The 22,298-nt window shown below is 31.8% G+C and overlaps 2 protein-coding genes across 3 annotated transcripts; both read left to right on the top strand.

The window, feature by feature from the left end:
- Positions 1-10,592: 10,592 nt before the first annotated feature.
- On the top strand, positions 10,593-14,705 carry LOC115716141 (cation/H(+) antiporter 18). Of its 2 annotated transcripts, XM_030644879.2 has the most exons (5): positions 10,593-11,070; positions 11,172-11,248; positions 11,698-11,991; positions 12,147-13,148; positions 13,232-14,705. In XM_030644879.2, the coding sequence occupies exons 3-5, from the start codon at positions 11,785-11,787 to the stop codon at positions 14,426-14,428; spliced, it is 2,406 nt and encodes an 801-aa protein (XP_030500739.2). In that variant the 5' UTR covers positions 10,593-11,070; positions 11,172-11,248; positions 11,698-11,784; the 3' UTR covers positions 14,429-14,705. The 2 variants fall into 2 exon arrangements, with proteins under 2 accessions (XP_030500739.2, XP_030500738.2); XM_030644878.2 differs by lacking the exon at positions 10,593-11,070 and having other exon boundaries at positions 11,090-11,248.
- A 1,875-nt stretch (positions 14,706-16,580) lies between these two features.
- LOC115716139 (uncharacterized) lies at positions 16,581-20,180 on the top strand. Its single transcript, XM_030644874.2, has 2 exons — positions 16,581-16,766; positions 17,310-20,180. The coding sequence occupies exon 2, from the start codon at positions 17,366-17,368 to the stop codon at positions 20,120-20,122; it is 2,757 nt and encodes a 918-aa protein (XP_030500734.2). The 5' UTR covers positions 16,581-16,766; positions 17,310-17,365; the 3' UTR covers positions 20,123-20,180.
- Positions 20,181-22,298: the final 2,118 nt, after the last annotated feature.

The raw sequence follows: 22,298 nt of genomic DNA, 5'->3' as shown, positions 1-22,298 counted from the left end.
AAATTACGATTTGTTGTGACTAAATGTGTTTTAGTCACAATAAATAAAACTAAATTAGTGACAAATACTTGTTACTTAATACTATGTTTTAGTCACAAGTAACCTTTTGTTGTGACTAAAAGTCACATTTAATTACAAAAAATTTATGTTGTCACTAAAAGTAGCAGCTTTTTTTTTTTTTTTTGTAGTGTATGATTTATAAAGTAAATAATAAATTAATCAAAAATGTTATATTTTAAAATTTTAAGTTTTTACTTAACTAATATTATTTTATTTTTTAAATTATTATATATTTTATTAATATATAACTAAAACAAAAGTAATAGATTATAGAATCATTTATCTTTATTTTATTTTTTATTAATGGAGCTCTTTCAATAAGTTTGCAATTGGTAATTTGATTAATTGTATGCCATCAATTCTATGGAATCTAACTATCTTTAATTATATGAGTTTGGCTATGCGTTTAGATTGTTTATATATATGGTTTTTTTTTTTCTTTTGATTAAAGTGTTTTAATAATTTTTTTAAGGTTTTTAAAAAGGTTATAATGTGTTGTGTTTTCTATGGATCAAATGAAAAGAAGAAAAAACTCTATTAACCTATATTGGTAGAAAAACTCTACTTCTATATATGTTACTCAATCTATACTCTAATTGGGTTGGAGTTTTAAATGGATGATGAGGTCTATTGTTGTAGAATTGGAAGAATTAATGAAATTATAAAATGATTTTGTTAGGTTGAGTTTGGAACAATGTTATTTTTTAAGATATATTTAGTAGTTCTGTATAAATTATGTAATTTTCCCAAAGAAAATAATTAATTAGAGTATTTATAAAATAGTAAATTCAATTTAATTCAATCTTCAAAGTATCTATTGAATTAGATTAGAAAATTTAAAATATATACTTGTACAGGTTAAATGTTAATTGACATGTAAATGCTTTTTCTTAGAAACACTTTGGTACAAGTTAGTTAGGTTCTGTTAGAGTTGTTAATTAGTTTGTTATTTAGTCAGAGTCGGTTGTAAGTTAGTTGTTCTGCAACTAACATTTTCTGCTGGTTTAACTATCTTACAGAGCTATATAAGCTCTTGCTTCAGTTGTAATCTTCAATTGAGAATATAATAAAACAGCTCTGATTTCTTCCCTCTGTTATTCTCTCTATTCTCATATGGTATCAGACGATTTTCGGCCCTTAGCTTCCATGGCCCGACCTTCGACACGTTCTCAAGATGGTGCTCCTCCATCGACGGTCGACACCCAAACAGCAGAGATCAATTCCGATCCTCTTCCTGCTGCAAATCACTCAGCTCTTCCATCTCTCAATCCACAACCTAGGGTTCAATCTCAAAACCCAGATCCGGTTCCGCAAGATTCAGCCACCATTGTTGAAGACAACACAACTCAAGCACTTCATTCCCGTTCAGTTGCTGATGATCATTCCAGCCCCTTCTTCCTCAGCACCGGTGATCACCCCGGCCTTGTGCTTGTGTCCACAGTCCTCAACGGCCCCAATTATCAACCATGGAAACGAGGAATTACAATGGCCCTGACTGCCAAGAACAAGATTTCGTTCATCAATGGCTCTATCCCTCGGCCAGAACCTGGTAATTCTAATCTCAATTCTTGGTTAAGGTGCAACAATATGGTAATGTCTTGGTTAGTTAATTCTGTTTCACCCGACATTGCACAAAGTATCATGTACTTTGATTTAGCCACTGATATGTGGAACGATCTTGCTGAGCGTTTCAACGAGGGCAATGGCCCCAGAATTTTTCAATTGCAGACCCAAATCACTCGGCTTCAGCAGGGTGATTCTTCGGTTTCTGCTTATTTTACCAAACTAAAATCCCTATGGGATGAGTTGAAAGAGTTTCAACCAATCACAACTTGCACTTGTGGTGCAATGAAAATTTTCTTGGATTCTTACAATCAAAACCAAGTCATTCAGTTCTTGACTGGTTTGAATGAATCCTATGCCTCAGTTAGAGCCCAAATTTTGCTCAATGACCCAATCCCTAACTTGTCCCGAGTCTTTGCTATGATCACTCAAGAAGAGCGTCAAAGATCCCTCGGTTCATCTGAAACAATTCCCCTTGCTGCTGCCTCGACTTCCACCAACCCACCTAGATCCAAGAAGCCTCGCCCATCTTGCTCCAACTGTGGAAAACCAGGCCATTTAGTTGATAAGTGCTATTTTCTACATGGGTTTCCTCCTGGATATGGTGACAAAAGAAAGCAAGACAAGGGAAAAGCCAAGGCCAATACTGCCTCTACAAACAACTCGAAATCTGATGTTCAAGGTCTCAATGTGCATACTGATCTTACCTCTCAATGCCAACATCTAATTTCACTACTTAGCCAACAACTTGGCCAAACCAGCAATGCTGAAACCCCAGCCCCGACCCCTGCAGCTTCGAATCTAGCAGGTACAACATCCATTTCTTTTGCAAATTCTTGGATAATTGATAGTGGGGCTACCCACCACATGTGTTTTAACATTAATTGTTTCTCCTCTTTTACTAATGTTTCCTTTCCCAAGTTTGTCACATTACCAAATGGACAAAATATACCTGTTCAAAAGGTTGGAACTGTCAAGCTAAATTCGCACATAACTCTACAGAATGTGTTATACATCCCACAGTTCACTCTCAACCTTTTTTCTCTCACCGATTTTATACTCAATAATCCTAATGACATTGTGTTTCATCGAAATTCTTGTGAAATTCAGGATCTTACTCTGAATGTGGTGATTGGGACAGCTAAAAGATGTGGGAAATTGTACTTGATTCAACAAGACGACTCCACTGCTACAGCAGCTGCTACTTTCCCTTTTTCTTTCAATAAAACCAATGTAAATCAATGGCATAATCGCCTTGGACATCCTTCGATGTGTATCTCAAGTTTCTTTAATAAAGAACATAATATTTCACATCCAAATTCTATTAAACATTGTCATATATGCCATTTGGCTAAACAAAAACGCTTACCCTTTATCTCCAATCATAATTTTTCAAAGAATATCTTTGATTTGGTTCATATGGACATTTGGGGCCCTTTTCACATTCTAAGTGTGGAAGGTTACAAGTATTTTCTCACCATAGTTGATGACAAAACTAGATTTACTTGGCTTTATATGCTCAAGAATAAATCTGACGTTCAACATATTATTCCCTCTTTTTTTCATATGGTTTGTACCCAATTCTCCACTTCCATTAAAGCAATTAGATCTGACAATGCTAAAGAATTAAATTTACAATCTTTTTTTGCCTCCAAAGGCATCCTCAATTACCATTCTTGTGTGGAAAGACCACAACAAAATTCCGTAGTTGAACGGAAACATCAACACATATTAAACATAGCACGGGCACTAGGATTCCAATCCAATCTACCTCTGGTCTATTGGCCATACCTAGTTCAAACCGCCACTTATCTCATGAATAGAACCCCCTCAAAAATGCTTAAAGGATTGACTTCATATCAACTCTTGCATGGTACAACCCCCAAATATGACCATCTTAGAAGTTTTGGGTGTTTAGCCTATGGTTCTACCCTTCCTTCTAAAAGGCATAAATTCACACCAAGAAGTCGAGCCTCCGTTTTCATTGGCTACCCTCAAGGCATGAAAGCCTATACCCTTCTTGACATTGAAAGTAAACATATCTACACTTCACGAGATGTGATTTTTTATGAAACAATATTTCCATTGTTTTCACTCACATCCCCTTCTGAAGTTAACAAAATCCTTTCTGATAATGTCCTTCCCACCATAAAACCAGTCACTCAACACATTCATGCTCCTACCGATGTGTTGTTACCTTTTTCTACCAAAAATTCCATTTCACAACAGCACCACATTGTTGGCATGCCATCTACACATCCCCGTGTCACTCCAACTGGTGTTTTAACACCAGATTTATCACCAAAACATGTTCCAGCAGCTGTTTTATCACCAGCTCTGGTTACAAAACAACACCCAGCCAATGGTTGCACATCAAATTCAGATGCAACATCAACCCCAGCAGATGATTGCACACCACAACCTGCTGCACTAACGCCTGATGCATCAGCACAGACCACACCCGATCCACCACCTGCTGGACTCATACCAGCACCCACTTCATCACATCTCACAACAGATGGTTTCATCCCTCCTAAACCATCTTCCATAAATACCACAAGGACTGGCAGAGCATTAAACAAGCCAAAACATTTGCAAGACTATGTCTGCCATGCCTCTTCAACTGCTCATCCTATTGAGCAATATCTCTCCTACATTAAATTACATCCCACTTTTCGAGCAGCTGTCCTTGCAGCCTATTCCCAAGTTGAACCTCAATCTTATGCTGAGGCATCTCAATTTAAACATTGGCTATTAGCAATGGACAAAGAAACTGATGCCCTTGAAAAAAACAATACTTGGGTTGTCACTAAACTACCCCCTGGCCATAAAGCCATTGGATGCAAGTGGGTGTACAAAGTCAAATATAATGAAAGTGGGGCTGTTGAAAGGTTCAAAGCTCGCCTAGTTGCCAAGGGCTTTACTCAAAGACATGGCATTGATTACTCTCAAACTTATGCTCCCGTGGCTAAATTCAACACTCTCAAAATTTTTTTAGCCCTTGCAGCGATGAACAATTGGAACGTTCACCAATTGGACATCAACAATGCCTTTCTCCATGGGGATCTTCATGAGGAAGTTTACATGAAAATTCCCCCAGGTTACAAGGCTCCTCCCAACACGGTATGCAAATTGAATAAAAGCATCTACGGCCTAAAACAAGCCTCTAGGCAATGGTTTAGCAAATTGAGCCAAACCCTCATTTCTGATGGTTTTTCCCAATCCCTTTCAGATAACTCTTTATTCACAAAACGAACCAACACCTTTTTTCTTGCCATCTTGATATATGTGGATGACATCATTGTTGCTAGCAACAATGACAATGCCATCTCCTTTTTTAAAACATATCTTCATGACAAGTTCAAACTTAAAGACCTTGGCACCATTCGATTCTTCCTTGATCTTGAAGTTGGAAGAACAAAAAATGGCATCTCGGTCTCTCAACGACCATTTACCATCCAATTACTCAAGGACACGGGATATATAGGTGTCAAACCGGCTTCTACTCCCATGGAGACCAACTTAAAACTAAGTAAGGACAAAGGAAACATCCTTCCCGATCCTACTGTTTTTCGAAGTCTGATTGGCAAACTAATATACTTAACCATAACACGGCCAGACATCTCTTATGCCGTCAACCATCTTAGCCAATACTTGACTTGTCCTCGAATCCCCCATCTCCAAGCTGCGCATCGCATCTTGCAATACCTCAAAACAACACCTGGACAAGGATTGTTTTTTCCATCAAACACCACACCATCTATTTCAGCATATGCTGAAACTAGCTTATCTCCCTCAAACGTTCAGATCTCCTTCTTTTCTGACGCTGATTGGGGGGCTTGTCAAGACACAAGGAGATCCATTTCAGGTTATTGTCTCTTCCTTGGCAGCTCCCTCGTCTCATGGAAATCAAAAAAACAACAAACCGTCTCTCGATCTTCTGCTGAAGCTGAATATCGAGCTATGGCCAATGCCACTTCCGAACTCACATGGATCCTCGCTCTCCTCAAAGACTTTGGCATCAACCACTCCACTCCCGCTTCACTCTATTGTGACAACACCGCTGCCATTCACATCAGCGAAAACCCCGTCTATCATGAACGCACCAAACACGTGGAGATTGACTGCCACTTCATCCGAGAGAAGGTCCAAGATGGCTCCATCAAACTAATGCATGTTTCTTCTCAACACAACTTCGCTGACATCTTTACCAAAGCTCTATTGCCTACTCATTTTTCCAATATTGTATCCAAGATGGGTTTAATTAACATTTACACTCCATCTTGAGGGGGGCTCTTAGAAACACTTTGGTACAAGTTAGTTAGGTTCTGTTAGAGTTGTTAATTAGTTTGTTATTTAGTCAGAGTCGGTTGTAAGTTAGTTGTTCTGCAACTAACATTTTCTGCTGGTTTAACTATCTTACAGAGCTATATAAGCTCTTGCTTCAGTTGTAATCTTCAATTGAGAATATAATAAAACAGCTCTGATTTCTTCCCTCTGTTATTCTCTCTATTCTCATACTTTTCAATAAATGGAGCAATTCCAAATATATAGAGAGGTTGCAATAAATGTTCTGAAATAGAAAGAGAAATGCTAAATAATAGCACCAGTAGTGCCTTACACAGTTACACCCTTTAATGGTAAACTGAAAAAACCATCTTTAAGTACTAGAAAATTGAAACACATACCACTAAAATACTCTATTGATTGTTTGATATATTAATGATTAGAGATATTAATTGAAACAATTAATATTCTAATAACAACATAAATAATTTTTGGTATGGGATAACTTAATAGTTAGTCCCTCGAAAAATTTAGAATAATTATCTTATTATTATTGACAAATGATCATTTATTTTTTCTCTTTATCGTTTTAATCTAATTTAATTATATTCAATCTCTTCCAAACATTACGTAAAGGTGATAATTGTTATTGAAGCAAATTAAAAATTATCATGAAAGTATCATTTACGAAGATTACTATAATGTACATGTTATTATTTCTTTCTTTGTTATATGGTGTTATTATTATTATTTGAAAAGTAAATGAAAATTTTTATTAATGGGTAAATCACACATAGTTCATTACATTATCTCTCATATTAATATGTATCAACTTATACTTATATATCAATTTTTAATAAAATTTAGATAGAGACACCATTTTCCAAAGTAGAATAAAAGAAAATTTATCAAATCTATCGAAATCTATAAAACAAGGGGTTAATAACAATTTAAAATTTCTTATCACTCAAAATAAAAACTAGGACATTGATTGATTCAATAAAAGAGTGAGAAATCACCATTATTAAAAGCATAAGACACTACTGAATTATATCAATTCTCATATCATATCATCAATTTTTTCTTGATAAATTTATTTTTATTATTTATGATACGTCAAATTAAAGTAGATGCCTTTTCTGAAAAATAAAAATAATAAGTAGATCCACATGTCATTTTGTACGAAAAACAAAATTTTTGAAAGTGTATTAGTGTTGTTTAAAAATAAAAGGAGCTATTATTATGGCAAGATTTTTTTTTTTGACAATGAACATTCATTGAAAATAATTTTAATTAAATACATTAACATCGGAAAAAAATGTGAAAATATCTATCCAAATTGACTCGTCATCTACTCTGAGTATATACACGAACTGCTAATTCAAGTATATAATATGAATAAGAAATGCCTCAAAAAAATTAAATAATTAACTAATAAAATATTTTATTTGATAATTTTTATCTTTGTATCATATTTTTTTGCATATAATTTTCTCAATCCTAGCCGGATATATATAAAAGTGAAAATTACATGAAATATGGGATTTCATAACAAAGTTAGAAAAATATGGCATTTTTAAGTTTGCCACTCTTCTATGGCATTTTTTTACATTTAAGATTTTTTATGGTATTTGATATGCCATATTTTTATAAACTTATTATCCAATCCCATATTTTATGTTTTTGTTTTTAGCTTAATTAGTTTTATTTATTTTTTAATTTATTTTACACTTACATTTTAGGGTTTCTTTTTATTTGAAAAATTCACACCAAATATTACATTTTTAATTTGACAAGAACATTTTATTTTTATACTTTTATTAATTTTTTTTTTCTTTTTTACTTATTGAAACTTCAAATTTTTTTTTTTTTGTCTTTTTTATATATTTTTTAGTCAATTTTGGCTCTCTTTTTTCTTTTCAACTTTTAAGTCAGTAGCTACTTTTTTTTTTCTTTCTTTCGCTTATCTCTCTCTATTGTTTTTTTTTTAATTTCTTTTTGTGTCTCTCTCTTTTTTTTTTTTTAAATTTTTTTTCTCAACCTAATTTTTTTCTCTTAATATATATAATAAGTGTACATTTTTTTATTTCATTTTTTTTTACAAAAATTAAACTTGTTTTTTATTTAAACTACTATTTGTTTTTTTTTTTTGTTAAAAACTAATTATTCCATTAAAAACAGCAGAAAAAAAAACCAGTTTCATCAACATCATCCTGAAAAAAAAAACAATATAAAAAATCATAATCTAAAAAGAATCCAAACTTTAAAAACTAGTTTCATCAACATTGAAAGAAACTAATAATTTCATTTAAAGAATACAAAAAATAGTTTCATCAACAAGATAATGAAAAAAATTACAATCTAAAGACGATACTAACTTTAAAAACTAGTTTCATCAATATTAAAAGAAACGAATTATTTCATTAAAAGAGGCAAAAAAAAAAAAAATAGTTTCATCAATAACATAATAAAAAATACACAATGCCTAATAACTAAACTTTTACAAATTAACGATACTAAAACCAGTTTCGAACATATAAATTTTATATCAAGACCTAATAATCAAACTTCTAACTTCATTCTTTATTTTGGCATTTAATTTTTTATTTGCTTGTTCAAAAATTAGAGTTAATTTAAACATACAATATGCAGCAAATATAACAAAGAGAATCATAAATTAAAATGAAAGAGAAAAAAAAAAAGAAACAAAGAAAATTAAAGAGACAAAAGTGCAATAAAAACCATAAAAGAATAATAAAAAAAAACAGTGGAATGTGAGAAACCAGTTAGTAAAACAACCAAAATAAAAACAAACAAATAAAAACCAGTTTCTTGAAATAAATTAATAAAAAATTGAATAAAATTCAATTATGAACAACAATAAAAAAAAAATTAGTTATAAAAACTAGTTACTTAAAAAAACCAGTTATGAAAATAATAAAATAATATGTGTGTCAGAAACTGATTAATTAAAATAAAATAAAAATTGTTGTTCAAATATCATACAATAAGAAAACTGGTTTTATACAAACTAAAAAATATATAATAATATCATAAAAATTGAGCAACCCTATTAAAGAACAGTTAAAATCTGTGAAACCAGTTTCGACATGTGAAACCAGTTTTGACGTTATAAAAAATCATAACAAAATATAAATATTAATAATAAAGTTAATTGAAACCAGTTTCATCAGACAATCAAATAAAACCATACACACACAAATATACAAAAAAAAAAAAAATACTAATTACAAATATAATCAAAACAACACATAATGCCTACCAATAATTTAATAACAAAATATAAATGTAAGTTTCCAACCTAGAAAAAAAATAATAAAAAAGTACCTTGAAAAAAATTCTAATAACATAATGAAACTATTTTTTTTATTCTTTTAATGAAATTAATAATTTCTTTCAATGTTGATGAAACTGATTTTTAAAGTTTATATTATCTTTAGATTATAATTTTTTAGATTGTTTTTCTTCAGGATGATGTTGATGAAACTAGTTTTTTTTTTTCTGCTTTTAATGAAATAATTAGTTTTTAACAAAAAAAACAAAGAAAAAAAATAGTAGTTTAAATAAAAAAAAAACAAGTTTAATTTCTGTAAAAAAAAAATAATATCTATAGTTGAGATCATTTTTTATTTATTTTAGTATTTTATTTTTTTAAAAAAGAAATAATAAATAAAAAGAAACACAAATTTATAGTTTTTTATGGCATTCCTCAAGACTTTTTCCCATATTTGTAAGTTTTTTTAAAAAATGCCATATTTAGTGTAATTAAGTTTTTATGCCATGTATATCAAAACTTATATTTATTTTCCCATATTTTTGTAAATAGCCCTATATAAAAACACACTATATTTGTGTTGACCCACACCCTTTTTACTATTATTATAAAAGTTGAAGTTGTACAAAAAAAAAAAAAATTTAAAGTCCATTAAAAAATTTATACATATGTATGTATAATTTTTTAATATGTATAATAAAAACATTTTTTAATATATTTTTAATTTTTTTAGTTTTAAATTTTTTTAACTTAACATTATATCACTGTATATATAGTTTTATATAATATAGCTATATTATCATTAATATATATATTTTTTGTTTTATTAAAAAAAAATATTAATGTTTTAAATCTGTGTTAAGTGAACCGTGTCGTATTTGACTTATTTTTATTTTGTATTTGAGTCTTGTCGTAGTTTTACATAGCTATATTGTTATTATTATTTACATATCAATATTTTTTAATTTTATTAAAAAAAAACGTATAAAATGTGTAAAGTCCGTATTAAGTGAATCGTGTCATATTTGACCTATTTTTATTTTGCATTAGTCGTGTTAACTAATTTTTGACTCGTACCTAATTTTCTTGACTCTATTCTATAAAAATCTTGTCGTGTTCAATCACACACATAATATTTATTTAATTACTAAAAATATATATGAGTCAATATACTACACTTTAAAAATTTATATTGGCAACCTAATATTAGAAAAATTAAAAAAAAAAAATTAGTTGATTTTTATAATTTATTCATATTTTATACATATATATATATATATATTTCTTTTTGTGTTTAAAATAATATAGGTATTTATTTTTACATTAATAAAATTGCACATATAGATATTTATTTTGATATTTAAAATATTTTTATTCTAAATTTGTATTTTTTAAGAACGCTAAGTAAGAAAAAGATTAATGATATGTCATTACATATATCATTACTAAAAAAAAAATAAAGGGAATACGAATATAAATTAAAAATATATCTTTTATACAAATCAAAAACAATAAATAAAATCCTAAAATAATTTTAAATAAAAGTCTCCAAAATTATATACAAACAAATTGGAAGTGGAATTGTTTGACTTTTGTTAGTATATTTATTATTAATGTCGACAGCATTGACCAGAAGTAGAAGATTATTATTATTATATTTATTATTTTTAAATTTAAATTAAATAGTAAATAAAATCAAGAGTGATCCATAGTAAATGTATTATTTTTATTCTTTTCAAAAATTTCTAACTACATTAGGAATAAAGTTTCAATCTTTTTTACTTTTCTTTCCAAAATTTTCTAACTACATTTGGAATAGGAGTAAAGCCAATTTGCCAAAGTTTCAATCTTTTTTTCTTTTTAAGGTTAAAAATACAATCTTTATTTTTCTCACACTTACATAAAGCCTGTCATTCACTTCATCTTCAAGTTTGTATTTTTATTTATTTTTGCTCTGTTTTTTCAGTCGGTTTATATTCATAGCTCTGATTCTAAGCGATTTAAGTTTGTTTCAATCAAAACAACACAGACCCATTTGTAAAGGTAAGCTTTTTCAACCATTGTCTATGGTTTTTGTTGGATTTGTTCTATTGCTTTTCTTCTCTGGTTGACTTCCCATATTTTTCTTTCTTTAACGTCTTTGTTGTTGTGAATAGTTAAAGATTCTTTCACTGTTGTAAATTCTAATGTAATAGTATAAAATGTACCACTTAATGAAACTTGTATGGAAAGTGTTTGTGTTAAGTGTAAAGAGATAGATTCAAATTGGGTTTTGAGTGAGGAATTTTGATTTTGTTCCTATCAAATTATTGTATGTTTTTTGCTCGTGTGGATAAGATTAAACATGTATAATGACTTGTTTGGATCCTGATTTTACAACCATTGGTTATTGTTTATTATTGGAATTGTTGATTGTGTTTCTTTCAAACCTTTGATTTCAGTTGATAAGTTAAGTAATCATATATTTTTCTGTTATGTTGAATATATTGTAGAACTGAAGTCTATTTCAGATAGCCACCCTTGTGTTGAATGATCTTAACTGAAGTTGGTTTTGTCATAAAGAACTTGATCTTCCTAAAATGGTTACCAACATTACTAATGGGGTAGGACACCTTTGTCCCGGTCCTATGAAAGCTACATCAAATGGTGCATTTCAAGGAGATGATCCTCTTCATTTTGCACTTCCTCTAGCTATTTTACAGATATGTTTAGTACTTGTTGTCACTCGAGTTCTAGCATTCCTTATGAAGCCGTTAAGACAACCTCGTGTGATTGCTGAGATCATCGTAAGTTGTTTCGCGCTCTTGTTCTTGTTCTTGTTCTTGTTCTTGCTTAAAATGTAATATAGCTGTTTTTATTGCCTATGAAAACTAAGAACACTTACCTCTAGTAAAAAGATTGTATTTTGAGTTGTTTTACCTTATATGTTGTCATATTTCAGGGAGGAATTTTACTGGGGCCATCAGCACTAGGAAGGAATGAAAAGTATATTAACTATATTTTTCCACCAAAAAGTCTTACTGTGTTAGAAACTCTAGCAAATCTTGGTCTTTTGTTCTTTCTCTTCTTAGCAGGCCTAGAATTAGATCCTAAATCCATTCGTCGAACTGGGAAAAAAGCCTTGATGATTGCCATGGCAGGAATTAGCCTCCCATTTGGATTAGGAATCGGTTCCTCTTTTGTACTTAAAGAAACCATATCTAAAGATGTAAACAGTGCTGCATTTCTAGTATTCATGGGAGTAGCCCTTTCAATAACCGCCTTCCCTGTCTTAGCTCGTATTCTAGCTGAGTTGAAACTCTTAACTACTGATATTGGTAGGATGGCTATGTCAGCTGCAGCAGTCAACGATGTAGCTGCTTGGATTCTACTTGCTCTTGCTGTTGCTCTATCTGGGGCTGGTCAATCGCCTCTTATCTCCTTATGGGTGTTTCTATCTGGATGCGTTTTTGTAATTTGTTGTGTTCTCATTGCCCCTCCAATCTTCAAATGGATGACATTGAGATGTCATGAAGGCGAGCCAGTAGATGAGGTGTACATATGTGCAACACTAGCTGCTGTCTTGGCTGCTGGATTTATAACCGATACTATAGGAATTCATGCCATGTTCGGTGCCTTTGTCATTGGAATACTTGTCCCGAATGACAGTCCACTCGCAGGAGCTCTCGTTGAGAAAGTAGAGGATCTTGTGTCCGGTCTGTTTCTACCTCTATATTTTGTTTCAAGTGGTTTGAAGACCAATATAGCCACCATTCGGGGGCTCCAATCGTGGGGTCTTTTCGGTCTAGTCACCTTCACAGCTTGTTTTGGGAAGATAGTTGGAACTGTTGTGGTGTCCCTTTTCTGCAAAGTTCCTTTTCGTGAAGCTGTAACACTCGGGTTTCTAATGAGCACTAAAGGGTTGGTGGAACTCATTGTTCTTAACATTGGTAAAGACAGAAATGTAAGTTTTTGATTCTTTGCCTTTTTGAATATAGATACTATTTTTGTAACTAAATATTGACATTATGTTTCTTAACTTTGCAGGTTTTAAATGATCAAACATTTTCCATTATGGTACTAATGGCTGTGTTTACTACATTCATCACCACACCTGTTGTCATTGCAGTGTATAAGCCAGCAAAAAGGGCAATACTTGCTAATTACAAGCATAGAACAGTTGAAAGAGAAAATCCAAACACCCAACTTAGGATATTGGCTTGTTTCCATAGTACAAGAAACATTGCATCATTGCTTAACCTGCTTGAGGCCTCAAGAGGAACCGAAAAGAGAGAAGAACTTTCTGTTTATGCACTTCACCTCATGGAGCTTTCCGAGAGGTCATCAGCTATTCTGATGGTGCACAAAGCACGAAGAAACGGATTGCCCTTTTGGCACAAGGGCAATCGTTCAGACTCTGGGAATGTTGTTGTGGCATTTGAGACTTACCGACAACTAGGAAGGGTGTCGGTTAAGCCAATGACATCAATCTCTTCCATGTCAAATATGCATGAGGATGTTTGTTCAACTGCTGAGGCGAAAAGGGCTGCAATCGTTATCCTTCCTTTCCACAAGCACCAAAGGTTGGATGGCTCATTAGAAGTTACAAGAAGTGATTTTCGTTGGGTTAACAGAAGGGTACTCGAGCATGCACCTTGCTCGGTTGGAATCTTTGTTGATCGAGGGCTCGGTGGAAATAGCCATGTGGCTGCAAGTAATGTGTCATGTTTCGTCACAGTTCTCTTCTTTGGTGGCCAAGATGACAGGGAAGCCCTTGCTTATGGCTGCAGAATGGCCGAACACCCGGGCATTAGACTAATGGTCATCCGCTTTCTAGTGGAACCAAACATTGCAGGGGATGTTGCCATTGTTAATGTGGAAAGTAACTCAAACACCGAGTTGATTTCACTGGACAACGATGTCTTGGCCAAGTTTAAGAAGACTAAGGTGGCCAATGACAACTCAATCAAATACGAAGAGAAACTAGTTCAAAACACAGAACAAGTCATTGCTGCCATTCGCGAAATTGGCAACTGTAATCTGTATTTGGTTGGCCGAAATCCAGTTGGTGAAGTAGCCTTGGCTTTGAACAAGAGGAGTGAGTGTCCTGAACTGGGGCCTGTTGGTAGTCTATTGACTTCACCAGATTTCTCTACAGCAGCATCAGTTTTGGTTGTGCAACAATACAGTGGTCAAGTCCCATTGGATTTGGATTCAGAAAATGGGGAAGATTCAACAGATTGAGAATGAAAAAATCAACCAACAACTTAGCTTTAGTGTCTTAGTTTATTACTGAATCTGATCTAATAACAACATAGCTGAATATTCCAGCTTCACCCCACATTTTTATCTTCAAAATAATGTCTTTTCTTGTGTTTGATTACTAGAAAATAGTTGTCTTTAGTATCACAAGATGTAGTTGTTTCACATAATTTAGTAGAGAAAAGAAGTTTGTTCATAAACAATTTTTTGTTATTCCTCATGCTGAATAGTAGTAAGTACATAATTTTTTTTGTTCAAATCTTTGTATGTTTTATTTCTTTGTTGTGTGAATTAGTAATACAACAAATGAATAATATATGATGACATAACATTTTATTGCCACTTTGAGAGAAGAACACATGAGTTAAAATACACAAATGAGATCATTTAGAAAAGGTTTAAAAGGGAAGATTGGCTAATTAGAATTTTTGTCCCTCAAATTTTTAAGGTCGTTAAAATTTTTCTTGAATTATTGAGATTGCGAATTTAAGGGTTTTTGTTTAAATTTAGTGAAGAAAGTTTAATATGGATGAAAGTTTAGGGATATGATTTGGTACATGTCAAATTCGATGGATATGATTTAGTAGATATTTAAATTTGGGGAGCATGATTTAGTACATGGACAATTATGAAATTAGTAAAATTGAATGAAATTAGACAAAAGTCCTTAAATCTAACAATCTCAATAGTTCAGGCGAATTTTTAATGACTAAAATAGTTCAGGGACATAATTTGATACATGTGGAAGTTTAAGAGACAGAAATCCTAATTAGTCAGAAAGATATGAAAACATGCTTTGCTTTTATGAAGAGAAAAATAACATGTCACAAAAGAATCCACTCAAGGGAGGTTATATAAATTTAAAAGATTTCTTTTTCTTGTTCCTACTAGGTATAGATGCATTTGTTTGTACTTAATAAGAGAAAAAGAAATAAATATGATATATTTGTATTCATTAAGAGTATTTGTTTTTTATTTGGTTGAATCACTTTTTGATATTTAATTTATTTGTCTGAATCAAATCTTTATTTGGTATTTGCGACAGGTTTAGTTTATTTTTTTAAACCAAACCGCGACTGCACTATACGATTTTAAAATTGCAAATAGTAAAAATATTTAAAAAACATAAAAAAAAATATTAAAAGTAACATATTATTATTATTATTATTATTATTATTATTATTATTATTATTACTACTTAGTATTTTCGCTTTCAAAATTTGACATTTTTTAAATTATGTTTTTTGGATTTATAAATCGTTAAAATTTTTTTTGAACTATTAAAATTATTAGATTGAAGGATTTCTTTTTAATTTTATTTAATAGAAATATGACGTGAATGATAATTTATAAGCATAATTTTATACACATATTAAAGTATAGGAAAGACTATTTGATACAAAAATAATTAATAATAAAATGTGATATTTACAGTAAAATTCTCTTAATATTTATGAAAAATCATCGACGAAAAAGAAGAGAGAGAATTTACATTTCTTTTACAAAATTATTTATTATTTATAATTTATTTTGTTTATCAATTAATCTTATTTAAAAAAAAAAATTAAAAATAAGATAAATAATTAAGTATTTCACATGTAGTATAATAATATATTGACACTTGTGTTTTATGTAACATTTAACAATTAAAAGGGTATTGTTGCAACAAAATCTAAAAAAATATTACTGCCATTTTTTTTAATTAAAATTATATATATAACAATCATAAATATTAAAAAAATTCGCCGCAAATACGGCTAATATTAAATAAAAATTCTTTAATGTAACTGTCTCAATAATTCGGGATTATTTTTAAAATACACAAAAATAATAAAAAAAATTACAAAAATACAGTTTCACGGAATTTTAAAAATTTTTATAATTTTTTTGATTTTATTTACAGAAAATACAGTCTTTTTATGTTGTACTCTTGTTAATTTGTTGTTGATTTTTTGTTATTTTTAAGTTATTTTTTTTGTTGTTGTTTGATGTTATTTTTATGTAATTTTTTTTATTATTTTCTTGAATCTACGAAAAACCGTAAAAATATAAAAAAATAAAATTCTTCAAAGGTTAAAAATATAATTTTTTTTTTTTAAAAATAATTAGGTTAATATAAAATTTAAAAAATAATTTGATTTGATTTCTTTTTCTAAAACCCCAAAACCTCCGCCGTTCTAAGCCGCTTTCGCCGTTGGCCGTGTGATTTTCTTCTTCGAGGATCAGATTTGGGGTTGGTCTGCACTTCACGGCAAGAAATAGGAGGCCTCTTTCCCACGCCATTGTTCTTTTCTTCCTGTTCTGAATCTGAGCTCATTTGGTATTTATTTCTGTTTGCCTTTTATAAATGAATAAATAATGTGTTTTGATTGAATTTCAATATATTATCTCGAGTTTGATTCGTACGGATTTTCAGCTTCCTCGTTTTTTCTTGTGATTTCCTTATTCTCGGGTTCAACTTCGAGACTGTTCGGACCCTAAAACCCCTACCAAATACGGTCTTTGTGATAATTTTCAAGGTTAATTTTGTTTTGATCCATTTAGTGAGTGAGGTGGCTCTAATTTTCCACTAAGTTCAGATGCTGTGTTTGATCCCTATGAGCAAGAACATTAATTATTGAGTTCTCTTGTGTGTATTTATGTATATATATTTTTTATACATAATTATTGAGTTATTACTGGTTCTTTTGATTATATAATATGTTCTTATAAAAGCATGAAGATTTACAAAATTTTTGTGCACATGAACTGTGTGATGAAATTCCTTAATAAGTATTTGCTTCAAACTGTTTGTGGGTTATATATTGTTATTGTTGTGTGTGTGTTATTGCTTATATTCATAACTTTGCTTTCGATTTAACAGGTTTCAGATTGCTTCACTACATGGAATCTCTCATGGGACTTCATTGACCGCAGACAATGGAGTTATCGGAGGAGTGGAAGTCCTTGTTCCCAATCTCAGCAGTGTTTAAGTCTCCACTCCTTCTTTCAAGCCCTTCCATTAAACCCATTTTAGGTCCTCTTGTCTTTAACCCCATACCCAATACTATATCATCCCTTTCCTTCTCTTCTTCTCTTTTGCCTCCTTCCCATCCTTTTCCCCAACTCTCATTTCCTCAATTCCTTCTCACATCTTCTTTTGACTCCTTTCTACCACCCTCTACTTCTTCCTCCATTGTTTCAGTCTTTGGCACTAACCATCACCAAACTAATGTTACTTCTAATTTCTTAAACAATCGCCTTGAGTTACTTCGTTGCCCAGGTACAAACAACCTCATTATCTTTTTTCCTACTGGTGAAAACTCAGACCAAATTGGATTTCTTCTTTTGCAAGTGAAAGATTCATGTTCTAATGTTCGTGACAATGGTGATGTTTTCATGGCTAGTTTTAACTTAAAGCATCAGATTTTGAGGATCTCAGTAAACCCTGTCTTGGATTCTGGTTCTGAGTTTTCAACTTCGAGAGAAAATTCGTTTGGCACTATTGGATATTTGTTTGCTTGTACATTGTACTCTATTCATTGGTATGTTATAAAAGTCAAAGAAATTGGTTCAGACACTGAGGTTCCAAGTTTAACTTATGTGGGTTCTAAGGTCTTTAAAACTTGCTGCATTGTTCATGCATGTTGGAGTCCACATTTACCGGAAGAAAGCATTATTTTGTTAGAGAATGGAGCATTATTCTTGTTTGATATGGAATCTGCCTTGAAAACAGATGGTTTGAATGGTAATTGCAAAGGAAGTAGATTGAAAGTTTCCTGGGAAGATTCAAGTCATTTTGGAGATCATAAGTGGCTGAGTTGCGAGTTTAGCTGGCATCCGAGAATTTTTATTGTTGCACGTTCTGATGCAGTCTTTATAGTTGATTTTAGATATGATCAATGCAATGTGAATTGCTTGGCAAAGATTGAGATGTTGCATATGTACACATCAATTGGAAATGAACGATTTCAAGCTGTGAAAAAGGCTGGACCTGACGGTTTCCATTTTGCTCTAGCTTCTGATAGTTTGTTACTTCTCTGTGATGTGCGGAAGCCACTAACACCAGTTTTGCAATGGGCTCATGGTGTTTCTAATCCGCGCCACATTGATGTATTTAGGTTGTCTGATTTAAGATCCAACTTGCAGGATGACATTTACAAGTGGGCTTCTGACTCAGGTTTCTGTATTATAGTGGGATCATTTTGGAATTGTGAATTTAATCTCTTCTGTTATGGACCTTCATCTCAAGCTTTAAATGGATCAACAGTTAATAGAGCAACTAAGTTTGACAAATCTTATTATGCATGGGGATACCCGTCGAATCTCTTGTTGTCGGGTCATGTGTGTCCCTGTGGAAGCTGTCTTGTGAAAGAAGAGTTCTTAAAAGATGATCTTCCAGCATGGATTGACTGGCAGCGGAAGAAAGAAGTAATTTTAGGATTTGGGATCATAAACAAAGATTTATCTTCCTTGGTTTCGAAACCTGATGAATTTGGTGGTTTTATGCTGGTAAGGCTTTTGTCTTCTGGAAAACTTGAATTACAAAGATACTCTGCCTCATGGGAATCCATAAAACTTATAGAAGAACCCCATGAAAAGCTGTCTCAGTTTGAAGATTATTTAATGTTCCCACCATTCGATGAGGAATACAAATTTCAAAAAACTTATCATTACCTTGATCTTGGCTACCTTAATAGCTATTTGAATGGTAATCTTGATGAAATCATAGTTTCGAAAATGAAGCTTCCATTGACAGGCTCAGGTTCAGTTGTAAAAGAATATTTTAGTCTAGAGTTTCATGAAATATTATGTGAAAAGTTGAATTTGTGTGGGCTTAGTCGATCACGGTCATCTCCTACAGTTACTGTTGTTTTCAGAGATATCAATTTGCCATCAAGTATTCATGAGGTTGCTTTGAGGAGATTGTGGGCAGACTTGCCTGTGGATTTTTTACAGATGGCATTTTCAAACTACTCTGAAGTCCTTGAAGTGCTTGTGGCTCGTAACCGAATGTCTTTGGAATTTTTGGCTGTACCAGACCATCCTCAACTGCCTCCTTTCTTTCTTAGGAACCCTTCGTTGCGGAGCAATAAGTGGTCACAGAAAGTTAAACCTCCCGATCTCCTTGTCGGTCCAGTGCTTCCTCTTCCTATTTTACTTGCCCTTCACGAGTTTCATAATGGTTGTCAAAGTACAGAAGAGCAATCTGCTGGTTTCACAGCAGAAGCAGAGCTCAGACGTTGTTGTGATGAGGTTAAGCAAGTAGCACGCGAAGTGGCTAATTCAGATTCTGGTTCTGAACTACACAAAGATCATGTCATCTCCCTTGATGATGATAGAGAAGAGAATGTCTCACAAACAGCAAAACCGTTCTTTTTACACCATCCGGGTGCATTTCACACCGGAACAATCAGCCATTCAGACGAGCAATCTGCTTACAAGGATGAGGTATTTGGTACCTTGATTTCTAAAGTAAGTGAAGAGCATGCTTCTGTTGATACTACGGAAACTATGGGGTTAGAATTTTTCGATAGTGTTTGCCCAATTAAGCTGTCGTTTGATGATACTTTTGCTATGAATTTTGAGATGAAGGAGTTGAAGGCATACAAATTATTGAAGAAACAATTCTCAAAATGGCAAGGTGATTGTGATCTATATGGTCAATTTGTGTCCATGACTAAACCTGTAACTTAATATATTGTAACTTTTGTTTTAGATTTGAGTTTGATTAATTGACAGTAACTGTTTGAAAGTTCAATTGTATATGTATGTAATACTTGACGAAATAGATGAAACAAAGGAATCAAACTCATCTACCAAAAAAAAAAAGGAATCAAACTCAAAATGGGTTTGTTGATAAAGCCCTTAAATTTTAGAATGATTTGCATTTGGAATTGTTGATTGTGTTTCTTTTCTGTTATGTTGCATATCATTTTGCTAATGGCCTAACAAGAAAAGAATGAAACAATTATAGAACTTGATCTCCTAAAATGCCCACCAACGTTGGCAGGATCAGGGCCGGTCCTAGGCATAAGTAGGCTAGGCTTGTGCTTAGGGCCTACATTTTTCGGGAGCTCAAAATAAAAAATGAGATTACGGGAGCTCAAAATACAAAATGAGAGGTTTTATTAGTCTTTTATTTAAGTGTATTGTAAATAGTAAATAATCACATCTTATATCTTAGTTGATTAGTACGTATGATACATTATTAAATGTCCTTAGGCTCATATATTCTTAGAGTCGGCCTTTAGTAGGACACATTTATTCGAGTCTTATCCTATGAGGGCTACTTCAAACGGTGCATTCAAGGAGAGGTTCCTCTTGTACTGGACTTCTAGCATTCCTCATGAAGAAGCTGCTAAGACAACCACATGTGATTGCTGAGATTATCGTAAGTTTCTCGTTCTTATTCTTGCTTGAATGTAATGTAACTGAGTTTATAGTTTTGTCACGAACGATTATTGCCTATGAAAACTAGGACAGATTTTATGGAAGTAAATTATGTGGTTCAAAGTGAGTTTAGCTTGAATTTTATAGTCATTGACAGCTTACAAAGAAACTCAACGTATCTAGATTTTTGATCAAGTCTTTCTTAATTTTATATATTAGTGTCTTCATGAGTGCAGTCCTTTCGATAACTGTCTTCCCTGTTTTAGCTTGTATTTTGGCCGAGTTGAAACTTTTAGCCACTGTAGGATTGTTATGTCACCTGCAGCAGTCAAATTTAGTCTCTTAGGGTATGTTTGGTACGTCGTGTTGTATTGTGTTGTATTTTATCGTGTTGAATTATATTGTATTAGTATTATTATATAATATTATGTTTGATATTGACTTGTATTAATAACTCGTGTAAAATTACATTATTTTTACCACAAATTTGATCTCAATCCCGACCTGGGTCTAATGCGCCTTTGATATTTTGGTTCTCCATTTTGAGTAACATTAATCCTCCTTTTAACTCCCTTGAAATTAGCACACACGATCATATAAAATATGTGACAACATATATTTAAATTTTAGTTCATGGATTTTTACTGGTTTTATGAGTTTTGGACTTGTTTTTTTTTACCTCATTATATTATTTACATACATAGCCATAAAAGAGAACCTGGGTCTTTCTTAGTTTAGACTTTAGAGGGTTTCATTTATTAAAAAGATTCTTACTTTTGGACTTTTAGATCAGTAGTGTTGTGTTTGAACTAATCAATAGAAATTATAGATGAAAATGACAAGACAAGTAAAGTTGCCTTACTTAGAATTATTGGCTGAGCTAATCATATATTTATTGGCTTAGCAAGTTAGCATGACGAATCTAAATTGACTTTTCAAGCACTAAGGAACAATATTATGATACAAACGAATAATTATTTACATCGTAATAATTAATACAATACAATAAACCTACCAAACCAGCACTGAATTTCTTACCGAATCTGATCTAATAACACATAGTTGAATAATCTTAGCCATGTTAAGTTCTTAATCTTCATAACATAACCTTTTATTTCCACTTTCAGAAAAGAACACAAATGAGTTAAAATCCACACCAGCCGCCCAACAAGGAATTATCTTATAGAATTGTTGTTATTATCTTCTTCTGAACAGTTTTTCTATATGTCATTAGTCAAGAATTAGCTAGAAAAGGCCAAAAAGGAAATGGAAAATTGCAGTGTCACAAAAGAATACATTGGATGGGGATTTGACTAGTTTTATTACCTTAGGGTATTTATTGGACCACATTTAATATTCATATTCGATATCTAATTATATATTGAATATTAAATTTTATTATCCGATCAGATTCAGTTAATTTCAGTTAACCGATTGATTCAACATCCATTGAATGTATTTCTTGTATATTTTTTTGAAT

Source organism: Cannabis sativa, chromosome 5 (genome assembly GCF_029168945.1).
Source record: "Cannabis sativa cultivar Pink pepper isolate KNU-18-1 chromosome 5, ASM2916894v1, whole genome shotgun sequence".
Lineage (NCBI taxonomy): Eukaryota > Viridiplantae > Streptophyta > Magnoliopsida > Rosales > Cannabaceae > Cannabis > Cannabis sativa.
The sequence above is the reverse complement of the archived record's forward strand: the minus strand, read 5'-3'. Positions and strand labels throughout refer to the sequence as shown.

Excerpts from the sequence above, each read along its gene's own strand:
- LOC115716141 (XM_030644879.2), top strand. The coding sequence starts at position 11,785 with ATGGTTACCAACATTACTAATGGGGTAGGACACCTTTGTCCCGGTCCT. Across the intron at positions 11,992-12,146 it reads GTGTGATTGCTGAGATCATC|GGAGGAATTTTACTGGGGCC; the intron begins GTAAGTTGTTTC and ends GTCATATTTCAG. Across the intron at positions 13,149-13,231 it reads ACATTGGTAAAGACAGAAAT|GTTTTAAATGATCAAACATT; the intron begins GTAAGTTTTTGA and ends TTAACTTTGCAG.
- LOC115716139 (XM_030644874.2), top strand. The coding sequence starts at position 17,366 with ATGGAGTTATCGGAGGAGTGGAAGTCCTTGTTCCCAATCTCAGCAGTG.